At 32.7% G+C, this 13,574-nt stretch overlaps 1 protein-coding gene across 1 annotated transcript in view; it reads left to right on the top strand.

Moving 5' to 3' along the window:
* The first annotated feature begins 9,121 nt into the window (after positions 1–9,121).
* LOC100367743 (ATP-binding cassette sub-family C member 5-like) overlaps positions 9,122–13,574 on the top strand; it is a 100,735-nt gene continuing 96,282 nt past the window's right edge. Inside the window, exons 1-3 of the mRNA XM_085498344.1 lie at positions 9,122–9,284; positions 10,571–10,837; positions 11,131–11,289. Of these exons, the coding sequence (XP_085354470.1) occupies positions 10,587–10,837; positions 11,131–11,289 (410 nt within the window). The 5' untranslated portion in view covers positions 9,122–9,284; positions 10,571–10,586. The remainder of the gene's footprint in view (positions 9,285–10,570; positions 10,838–11,130; positions 11,290–13,574) is intronic.

Raw genomic sequence — 13,574 nt, 5'->3', positions numbered from 1 at the left:
TAGCAGATGATATCTGCATAAAGAGTACTATTCAATGCACATAGCTGGCGATATCTGCTTAAAGAGTACTATTCAATACACATGGTTGATGATATCTGAATAAAGAGTACTATTCAATGCACATGGTTGATGATATCTACATAAATGATACTATTCAATGCACATGGTTCATAATATCTACACAAAGAGTACTATTCAATGCACTTAGCTGATGATATCTGCGTAAAGAGTACTATTCAATGCACATAGCTGATGATATCTGCATAAAGAGTACTATTCAATGCACATAGCTGGCGATATCTGCATAAAGAGTACTATTCAATGCACATGGTTGATGATATCTGCATAAAGAGTACTATTCAATGCACATAGCTGGCGATATCTGCATAAAGAGTACTCTTCAATGCACAGGGTTGATGATATCTACATAAAGGATACTATTCAATGCACATAGCTGATGATATCTGCATAAAGAGTACTATTCAATGCACATAGCTGATGATATCTGCATAAAGAGTACCATTCAATGCACATAGCCGGCGATATCTGCATAAAGAGTACTATTCAATGCACATGGTTGATGATATCTGAATAAAGAGTACTATTCAATGCACATAGCCGATGATATCCACATAAAGGATACTATTCAATTCACATAGCTGATGATATCTGCATAAAGAGTACTATTCAATGCACATAGCAGGTGATATCTGCATAAAGAGTACTATTCAATGCACATGGTTGATGATATCTACATAAAGGATACTATTCAATGCACATGGCTGATGATATCTGCATAAAGAGTACCATTCAATGCACATAGCTGGCGATATCTGCATAAAGAGTACTATTCAATGCACATAGCTGATGATATCTACATAAAGGATACTATTCAATTCACATAGCTGATGATATCTGCATAAAAAGTACTATTCAATGCACATGGTTCATAATATCTACATAAAGAGTACTATTCAATGCACATGGTTCATAATATCTACATAAAGGATAATATTCAATGCACATAGCTGATGATATCTGCATAAAGAGTACTATTCAATGCACATGGTTCATAATATCTACATAAAGAGTACTATTCAATGCACATGGTTCATAATATCTACATAAAGGATACTATTCAATGCACATAGCTGATGATATCTGCATAAAGAGTACCATTCAATGCACACAGCTGGCGATATCTGCATAAAGAGTACTATTCAATGCACATGGTTGATGATATCTGAATAAAGAGTACTATTCAATGCACATGGTTGATGATATCTACATAAATGATACTATTCAATGCACATAGCTGATGATATCCACATAAAGGATACTATTCAATGCACATAGCTGATGATATCTGCATAAAGAGTACTATTCAATGCACATAGCTGGCGATATCTGCATAAAGAGTACTATTCAATGCACATGGTTGATGATATCTACATAAATGATACTATTCAATGCACATAGCTGATGATATCCACATAAAGGATACTATTCAATGCACATAGCTGATGATATCTGCATAAAGAGTACTATTCAATGCACATAGCTGGCGATATCTGCATAAAGAGTACTATTCAATGCACATGGTTGATGATATCTACATAAAGGATACTATTCAATGCACATAGCTGATGATATCTGCATAAAGAGTACCATTCAATGCACACAGCTGGCGATATCTGCATAAAGAGTACTATTCAATGCACATAGCTGATGATATCTGCATAAAGAGTACTATTCAATGCACATAGCTGGCGATATCTGCTTAAAGAGTACTATTCAATACACATGGTTGATGATATCTGAATAAAGAGTACTATTCAATGCACATGGTTGATGATATCTACATAAATGATACTATTCAATGCACATAGCCGATGATATCCACATAAAGGATACTATTCAATTCACATAGCTGATGATATCTGCATAAAGAGTACTATTCAATGCACATAGCAGGTGATATCTGCATAAAGAGTACTATTCAATGCACATGGTTGATGATATCTACATAAAGGATACTATTCAATGCACATGGCTGATGATATCTACATAAAGAGTACCATTCAATGCACATAGCTGGCGATATCTGCATAAAGAGTACTATTCAATGCACATAGCTGATGATATCTACATAAAGGATACTATTCAATTCACATAGCTGATGATATCTGCATAAAAAGTACTATTCAATGCACATGGTTCATAATATCTACATAAAGAGTACTATTCAATGCACATGGTTCATAATATCTACATAAAGGATAATATTCAATGCACATAGCTGATGATATCTGCATAAAGAGTACTATTCAATGCACATGGTTCATAATATCTACATAAAGAGTACTATTCAATGCACATGGTTCATAATATCTACATAAAGGATACTATTCAATGCACATAGCTGATGATATCTGCATAAAGAGTACCATTCAATGCACACAGCTGGCGATATCTGCATAAAGAGTACTATTCAATGCACATGGTTGATGATATCTGAATAAAGAGTACTATTCAATGCACATGGTTGATGATATCTACATAAATGATACTATTCAATGCACATAGCTGATGATATCCACATAAAGGATACTATTCAATGCACATAGCTGATGATATCTGCATAAAGAGTACTATTCAATGCACATAGCTGGCGATATCTGCATAAAGAGTACTATTCAATGCACATGGTTGATGATATCTACATAAATGATACTATTCAATGCACATAGCTGATGATATCCACATAAAGGATACTATTCAATGCACATAGCTGATGATATCTGCATAAAGAATACTATTCAATGCACATAGCTGGCGATATCTGCATAAAGAGTACTATTCAATGCACATGGTTGATGATATCTGAATAAAGAGTACTATTCAATGCACATGGTTGATGATATCTACATAAATGATACTATTCAATGCACATGGTTCATAATATCTACACAAAGAGTACTATTCAATGCACTTAGCTGATGATATCTGCGTAAAGAGTACTATTCAATGCACATAGCTGATGATATCTGCATAAAGAGTACTATTCAATGCACATAGCTGGCGATATCTGCATAAAGAGTACTATTCAATGCACATGGTTGATGATATCTACATAAAGGATACTATTCAATGCACATAGCTGATGATATCTGCATAAAGAGTACTATTCAATGCACATAGCTGATGATATCTGCATAAAGAGTACCATTCAATGCACATAGCCGGCGATATCTGCATAAAGAGTACTATTCAATGCACATGGTTGATGATATCTGAATGAAGAGTACTATTCAATGCACATGGTTGATGATATCTACATAAATGATACTATTCAATGCACATAGCCGATGATATCCACATAAAGGATACTATTCAATTCACATAGCTGATGATATCTGCATAAAGAGTACTATTCAATGCACATAGCAGGTGATATCTGCATAAAAAGTACTATTCAATGCACATGGTTGATGATATCTACATAAAGGATACTATTCAATGCACATGGCTGATGATATCTGCATAAAGAGTACCATTCAATGCACATAGCTGGCGATATCTGCATAAAGAGTACTATTCAATGCACATAGCTGATGATATCTACATAAAGGATACTATTCAATTCACATAGCTGATGATATCTGCATAAAAAGTACTATTCAATGCACATGGTTCATAATATCTACATAAAGAGTACTATTCAATGCACATGGTTCATAATATCTACATAAAGGATGATATTCAATGCACATAGCTGATGATATCTGCATAAAGAGTACTATTCAATGCACATGGTTCATAATATCTACATAAAGAGTACTATTCAATGCACATGGTTCATAATATCTACATAAATAGTGTTATTCAATGCACATAGCTGATGACATCTACATAAAGGATACTATTCAATGCACATGGTTGATGATATCTACATAAAGGATACTATTCAATGCACATGGCTGATGATATCTGCATAAAGAGTACCATTCAATGCACATAGCTGGCGATATCTGCATAAAGAGTACTATTCAATGCACATAGCTGATGATATCTACATAAAGGATACTATTCAATTCACATAGCTGATGATATCTGCATAAAAAGTACTATTCAATGCACATGGTTCATAATATCTACATAAAGAGTACTATTCAATGCACATGGTTCATAATATCTACATAAAGGATAATATTCAATGCACATAGCTGATGATATCTGCATAATGAGTACTATTCAATGCACATGGTTCATAATATCTACATAAAGAGTACTATTCAATGCACATGGTTCATAATATCTACATAAATAGTGTTATTCAATGCACATAGCTCATGACATCTACATAAAGGATACTATTCAATGCACATGGTTCATAATATCTACAGAGAGTACTATTCAATGCACATAGCTGATGATATCTGAATAAAGAGTACTATTCAATGCACATAGCTGATGATATCTGCATAAAGAGTACCATTCAATGCACATAGCTGGCGATATCTGCATAAAGAGTACTATTCAATACACATGGTTGATGATATCTGAATAAAGAGTACTATTCAATGCACATAGCTGATGATATCTACATAAAGGATACTATTCAATTCACATAGCTGATGATATCTGCATAAAGAGTACTATTCAATGCACATGGTTCATAATATCTACATAAAGGATACTATTCAATGCACATAGCTGATGATATCTGCATAAAGAGTACTATTCAATGCACATGGTTCATAATATCTACATAAAGAGTGCTATTCAATGCACATTGCTGATGACATCTACATAAAGGATACTATTCAATGCACATGGTTCATAATATCTACAGAGAGAGTACTATTCAATGCACATGGTTCATAATATCTACATAAAGAGTACTATTCAATGCACATGGTTCAAAATATCTACATAAAGAGTACTATTCAATGCACAAGGTTGATGATATCAACATAAAGGATACTATTCAATGCACATAGCTGATGATATCTGCATAAAGAGTACTATTCAATGCACATAGCTGATGATATCTGCATAAAGAGTACTATTCAATGCACATAGCTGATGATATCTGCATAAAGAGTACTATTCAATGCACATAGCTGGCGATATCTGCATAAAGAGTACTATTCAATACACATGGTTGATGATATCTGAATAAAGAGTACTATTCAATATACATAGCTGATGATATCGACATAAAGGATACTATTCAATTCACATAGCTGATGATATCTGCATAAAGAGTACTATTCAATGCACATGGTTCATAATATCTACATAAAGAGTACTATTCAATGCACATGGTTCATAATATCTACATAAAGGATACTATTCAATGCACATAGCTGGTGATATCTATATAGAGAGTACTATTCAATGTACGTAGCTGATGATATCTACATAGAGAGTACTATTCAATGCACATAGCTGATGATATTTGCATAAAGAGAACTATTCAATGCACATATCTGATGATATTTGCATAAAGAGAACTATTCAATGCACATAGCTGATGATATCTACATAGAGAGTACTATTCAATGCACATGGCTGATGATATCTGCATAAAGAGTACTATTCAATGCACATAGCTGATGATATTTGCATAAAGAGTACTATTCAATGCACATAGCTGATGATATTTGCATAAAGAGTACTATTCAATGCACATAGCTGATGCCATCTGCCCAAAGAGTACTATTTAATGCACATAGCTGTCGATATCTGCATAAAGAGTACTATTCAATGCCGATTGTTGATGATATCTACATAGAGAGTATTGTTCAATGCACATAGCTGATGCCATCTGCCTAAAGAGTACTATTCAATGCCGATTGTTGATGATATCTACATAGAGAGTATTGTTCAATGCACATAGCTGATGCCATCTGCCTAAAGAGTACTATACAATGCAGATGGTTGATGATATCTACATATAGAGTACTATTAAATGCACATAGCTGGTGATATCTGCATGAAGAGTACTATTCAATGCACATAGCTGAAGATATCTACATAGAGAGTACTATTCAATGCACATAGCTGATGATACCTGCAAAAAGATTACTATTCAATGCACATATCTGGCGACATCTGCACAAAGAGTACAACTCAATGCACATGGTTGATGATATCTACATTAATAGTACTATTCAAAGCACATGGCTAATGATACCTGCATAAAGAGAGCTATTCAATGCACATAGCTGATGGTATCTGCATAAAAAGTACTAATCAATACACATAGCTGGCGATTTCTACATAAAGAGCCCTATTCAATGCAAATGGATTATGATATATGCATAAAGAGTACTATTAAATGCACATAGCTGATGATATCTGCATAAAAAATACTATTCAATGCACATAGCTGATGATATTTGCATAACGAGTACTATTCAATGCACATAACTGATGATATGTACATAGAGAGTACTGTTCAATGCTTATAGCTGTTGACATCTGCTTAAGAGTACTATTCAATGCGTATAACTGATGATATCTACATAGAGAGTACTATTCAATGCACATAGTGGATGATATCTGCATAAAGAGTACAATTCAATACACATAGCTGACGATATCTGCATAACGAGTACTATTCATTGTACATAGCTGATGATCTCTACATAAAGAGTACTATTCAATGCAAATAGATGATAATATATGGATAAGAGTTCTATTCAATGCACATAGCTGGCGATATCTGCATAAAGAGTACAGTTTAATGCTCATTGCTGACAATATCTACCTAAACAGTACTATTCAATTGACATGGCTGATGATATCTGCATAAAGAGTACTATTTAATGCACATAGCTGATGATATCTACATAGAGTGTACTGTTCAATGTACATAGCAGATGCAATCTGCCTAAAGAGTATTATTCAATGCACATAGCTGGCGATATCTGCATAAAGAGTACAGTTTAATGCTCATTGCTGACAATATCTACCTAAACAGTACTATTCAATTGACATGGCTGATGATATCTGCATAAAGAGTACTATTTAATGCACATAGCTGATGATATCTACATAGAGTGTACTGTTCAATGTACATAGCTGATGCAATCTGCATAAAGAGTACTATTCAATGCAGATGGTTGATGATATCTACATAGAGAGTACTATTCAATGCACATATATAATGATATTTCCATAAAGAGTACTATTCAATGCACATAGCTGGCGATATCTGCATAAAGAGTACTATTCAATGCTCATGGTTGACGATATCTACCTAAATAGTACTATTCAATTCACATGGCTGATGATATCTGCATAAAAGGTACTATTCAATGCACATAGCTGGCGATATCTGCATAAAGAGTAATATTCAATGCAGATTGATGATATCTGCATAAAAGGTACTATTCAATGCACATAGCTGACGATATCTACATAAAGAGTACTATTCAATACACATAGCTGATGATATCTACATAGAGAGTACTGTTCCATGCACATAGCTGATGCCATCTGCCCAAAGAGTACTATTCATTGCACATAGCTGATGATATCTGCATAAAGAGTATCATTCATTGCACATAGCTGGCGATATCTGCATAAAGAGTACTATTCAATGCACATAGCTGGTGATATATGCATGAAGAGTACTATTCAATGCACATAGCTGGTGATATCTGCATACAGAGTACTATTCAATGCACATAGATGGTGATATCTGCATATAGAGTACTATTCAATGCACATAGCTGGTGAAATCTGCATAAAGACTACTATTCAATGCACATAGCTGACGATATCTGCATAAAGACTACTGTTCAATGCACATAGCTGACGATATCTGCATAAAGAGTACTATTCAATGCACATAGATGGCGATATCTGCATAAAGAGTACTATTGAATGCACATAGTTGATGATATCTACATAAATAGTACTATTCAATGCACATGGCTGATGATATCTCAATAAAGAGTACTATTCAATGCACATAATTGATAATATCTACATAGAGAGTACTATTCAATGCACATAGCTGGTGTTATCTGCATAGAGAGAACTATTCAATGCACATAGCTTGGTGATATCTGCATGAAGAGTACTATTCAATGCACATAGCTGGTGAAATCTGCATATAGAGTACTATTCAATGCACATAGCTGGTGATATCTGCATATAGAGTACTATTCAGTGCACATAGCTGGTGATATCTGCATGAAGAGTGCTATTTAATGCACATAGCTGGCGATATCTGCATAAATAGTACTATTCAATGCACGTAGCTGGTGAAATCTGCATAAAGAGTACTATTCAGTGCACTATCAGCATGAAGAGTACTATTCAATGCACATATCTGGTGAAATCTGCATAAAGAGTACTATTCAATGCACATAGCTGGTGATATATGCATGAAGAGTACTATTCAATGCACATAGCTGGTTTGATATGCATACAGAGTACTATTCAATGCACATAGCTGGTGATATCTGCATATAGAGTACTATTCAATGCACATAGCTGGTGAAATCTGCATAAAGAGTACAATTCAATGCACATAATTGATGATATCTGCATAGAGAGTACTATTCAATGCTCATAGCTGGTGATATATGAATGAAGAGTACTATTCAATGCACATAGCTGGCGATATCTGCATAAGAGATATATTCAATGCATTGGGCTTGATATGTCTGCTTGGTGAGATATTAATATTTATCACTTTGTTGACATATACCGGTACCTCGCATGGTGGCAAAATGTGCATGTTTATTTTTAAACCTCACCTCAAATTCTCTATTTCTGCAAAATTTGCATAAAGTAAATACATTTATTTTAGTCATCGCTCTATTAACCGTGTGGTACTGCTGGCTCTTTTTAAATTACCTTCCTTCTGTTTTAACAGGATGTGGCACAATATTTGACTTTTCGCCTGTATAATAGAGGAAGTTAATATCAACGAAACTGGGCGAATATCGGCTCTATGCACTACGTCCTTGCCACTGTATGCTTGTCAGAACAGTGGCCGAATTTATATAAAACAAATGAATTATGAAGTTGTCACGTGTTGGTTCCACCAATCAACGATGGAAACGAAACCGTTAATATTATTTTATTGTAGTGCCATATGATGATGGGTGTACTCTGCGCTGTTGAGGCCAACGCATGACTGTATAGTGCCTGACACTGTGTCCACTGTGTACGGTATTCAGCAAATAATAAGCAAATTTGTAAGGTATGTGTTCATTGTAAACACGATTGGTAGCTGCCAAAGGGATATATTTTTCAAGGTAATAATGTGCATTCCTTTTATTTCGTTGTTGCCACTAACTGTTAAAGTACATATGTACGTAACGCACTTTTACTCACATGGACTCGGTTTAATGACGTTTGAGTGGCGTAACTTGACTTTTACGTACTCACTGGTATCAGTGTTCTCGTCACATAAATAATGTATATATCGTCGCCGTTATTCAAGGAAACAAATTGTAACAGATAATTTTGTGAACCCAAATGATAATGTGACCAGACAGAATTACGTGTGCAACCACCTCGGCTTGTATATTTGACCGCCTCTTTACGTCTAGAACGCAGAACGCAGGGCATTTCAAACATAGATGTACAACCATTACAGTGTTCAATAACTTAACGTAATTACAGATGTTATATGTATATGTATATGTATATGTATACAATGGTATATTTCTAAATAGCAGGAAGAGAATCACAATTGCAATTATTAGCGCCATCGTAGATTTGTGGGTAGCCCGAAATGCTTTAATGTTTACCGACACTCATACAAACTACCAAAACTATGGCGTTTACAATAGTGAACATGTAGTATAATGAGTTACGATTGCCTATTCTCTCCAAACAGTAAACGTCAAAAATAAAAGATTTCGCAGTGGAAAATAAATCGTACGCGGTGTATTATGCTTGTGAATAATTCACATACCCCGTCATATTGAAAACATATTCCGAATGTATTTATAGCATTCTCGTCTCCGATTCTCCAAATAAATAAGAGTGTATCTCCCGGATGAGATTGTGGAGCCCGTGTTTTGTTCATGACAAACGTATCAGCATTTGTCTAACCATGACATAAAGCAGGAAAAGGCACTGAAAATATTTCTCAAATTTGTTTGAATAATAAATTACAAAACCCAACGACACCTACTTGCATACTGCATACTATAAACACGTATTGACGTGTCAGAGCATGTCGTCACTATGATACACGTTTAATCAGAAACTAAAAATAAAATACAATTCGGTCGTATAGACAACATAGATACACTTTATACGTCTGGTCAGATGAATGATTTTTTTGCTAAAATTATCATCGTAGATCAAACATGATTTTAGTTTTTTGTTTTGTTTTATGTAGCACAGAGCTTGGCAGAATCTGAGATGAAAAATAACCATGGTAGTAAAATAATCATATATCTATATAAAATAATTATCCCAAACCGAATTTATTAGAAAATCATGTTTGGTATATACATCTATCTTTAAACTTAACAATACTAGTTGTTATAACTATGATGTTTTGTACTAGTTCGATTAGTTTCATTAGTTACATTAGACCCAACATGGCCGATGTTCTGGGACAAGAAGAGCCCGACAGAATACATACAAATGATGTCCGGGACGAGCCAAAACTTGATCCGTGCTACCATTTGAACTATTCTTATGCCGAAGCACTCAATTGTCATGATTTTGATTTGAGCGGTCATCCGAGCACACCACAAGGACAATACAGTCATCCAAATAAAGCAGGAAAAAGAAAATGCAAGTACAGGAATACATTAAAAATGGTGTTACCATGGAGACAAAAAATGAGGTTTGTGCATAACTATTTAATATGTAGAGTTGTGTGCAGATTGAGTTTAAAAAATTCATTAGTTTTTATTATTATAGTTTTTCATTTGTTAAGTACCCGCTACCACACCATGCATGGGTGTAACATATGCTATTCTGCATATTATAAGAATTTACTCAAGAAAATATATATATATGTATATTCTAGTTTCTTGGCGTCTGTAGTTTTAGTGTAGAGGGAAACGATTTTTTTCTTATACGATTTGCAAGTCATGTACACATTAACGAATTTTTGGTTTGATTGTATCTAACTAGAAACACTGATGTATGTCCCATTGATCACGCTGGTTTTTTTTCCACACTGACTTATGGATGGCTAAACCCTATTATGACCAAAGCATTCAAATCAAAGTTAACGATGAATGATATATGGGTGTGTAGCAACAATGATTCGGCTTCCAAGAATGTGTCAAGGTATGTTACAACAATCTCAGTTCAGTGTAGTGATAAAATCAAACCTAATCAGTTTATATAATAATTTATGAATAAGAATCCACAATTTTGAATATTCGAATATCATGAACACAACAATTCCCAAGAACCAAACATCGAGAAACCGAGGTTGTGTGTGTGTACACTGAGAAACATGTGTGGGAATATTACAACAACAAATACATTAAATCATTTGAAATGAATGACAACACCCTGTTTCACAGATCATGTATTTATCACATAATAGTTATTGTAACCATCTTGTAATCATGTCGTATGAAATATTTGTAATCATCTTGTAATCATATCGTATGAAATATTTGTAATCATCTAGTAATCATATCGTATGAAATATTTGTAATCATCTAGTAATCATATCGTATGAAATATTTGTAATCATCTAGTAATCATGGCGTATGAATTATTTGTAATCATCTAGTAATCATATTGTATGAATTATTTGTAATCATCTAGTAACCATATTGTATGAATTATTTGTAATCACCTAGTAATCATATCGTATGAATTATTTGTAATCATCTAGTAATCATATCGTATGAAATATTTGTAATCATCTAGTAATCATATCGTATGAATTATTTGTAATCATCTAGTAATCATATTGTATGAAATATTTGTAATCATCTAGTAATCATACTGTATGAAATATTTGTAATCATCTAGTAATCATATCGTATGAAATATTTGTAACCATCTAGTAATGATATCGTATGAAATGTTTGTAATCATGTAGTAATAACATCGTATGAAATAGTTGTAATCATCTAGTAATCATATCGTATGAAATATTTGTAATCATCTAGTAATAATATCGTCCGCATTATTTGTAATCATCTAGTAATCATATCGTTTGAATTATTTGTAATCATCTAGTAATCATATCGTATGAAATATTTGTAATCATCTAGTAATCATATCGTATGAATTATTTGTAATCATCTAGTAATCATATTGTATGAAATATTTGTAATCATCTAGTAATCATACTGTATGAAATATTTGTAATCATCTAGTAATCATATCGTATGAAATATTTGCAATCATCTAGTAATCATATCGTATGAAATATTTGTAATCATCTAGTAATCATGTCGTATGAATTATTTGTAATCATCTAGTAATCATATTGTATGAATTATTTGTAATCATCTAGTAACCATATTGTATGAATTATTTGTAATCACCTAGTAATCATATCGTATGAATTATTTGTAATCATATCGTATGAAATATTTGTAATCATCTAGTAATCATATCGTATGAATTATTTGTAATCATCTAGTAATCATATCGTACGAAATATTTGTAATCATCTAGTAATAACATCGTACGAATTATTTGTAATCATCTGGTAATCTTATCGTATGAATTATTTGTAATCATCTAGTAATCATATCGTATGAATTATTTGTAATCATCTAGTAATCATACTGTATGAAATATTTGTAATCATCTAGTAATCATACTGTATGAACTATTTGTAATCATCTAGTAATCATATCGTATGAAATATTTGTAACCATCTAGTAATGATATCGTATGAAATGTTTGTAATCATGTAGTAATAACATCGTATGAAATATTTGTAATCATCTAGTAATCATATCGTATGAAATATTCGTAATCATCTAGTAATCATATCGTATGAAATATTTGTAATCATCTAGTAATAATATCGTCCGAATCATTTGTAATCATCTAGTAATCATATCGAACGAATTATTTGTAATCATCTAGTAATCATATCGTATGAATTATTTGTAATCATCTAGTGATCATATCGTATGAAATATTTGTAATCATCTAGTAATCATATCGTATGAATTATTTGTAATCATCTAGTAATCATATTGTACGAATTATTTGTAATCATCTAATAATCATATTGTATGAATTATTTGTAATCATCTAGTTATCATATCGTGCGAATTATTTGTAATCATCTAGTAATCATATCGTATGAATTATTTGTAATCATCCAGTAATCATATCGTATGAAATATTTTTAATCATCTAGTAATCATATCGTATGATTTTTTGTAATCATTTAGTAATCATATCGTATGAAATAGTTGTAATCATCTAGTAATCATATCGTATGAAATATTTGTAATCATCTAGTAATAATATCGTCCGCATTATTTGTAATCATCTAGTAATCATATCGTTTGAATTATTTGTAATCATCTAGTAATCATATCGTATGAAATATTTGTAATCATCTAGTAATCATATCGTATGAATTA

This window comes from Saccoglossus kowalevskii, chromosome 1, assembly GCF_978046115.1.
Source record: "Saccoglossus kowalevskii chromosome 1, keSacKowa6.1, whole genome shotgun sequence".
In the NCBI taxonomy this organism is placed as follows: domain Eukaryota; kingdom Metazoa; phylum Hemichordata; class Enteropneusta; family Harrimaniidae; genus Saccoglossus; species Saccoglossus kowalevskii.
This window is presented reverse-complemented; position numbering and strand designations above follow the sequence as displayed.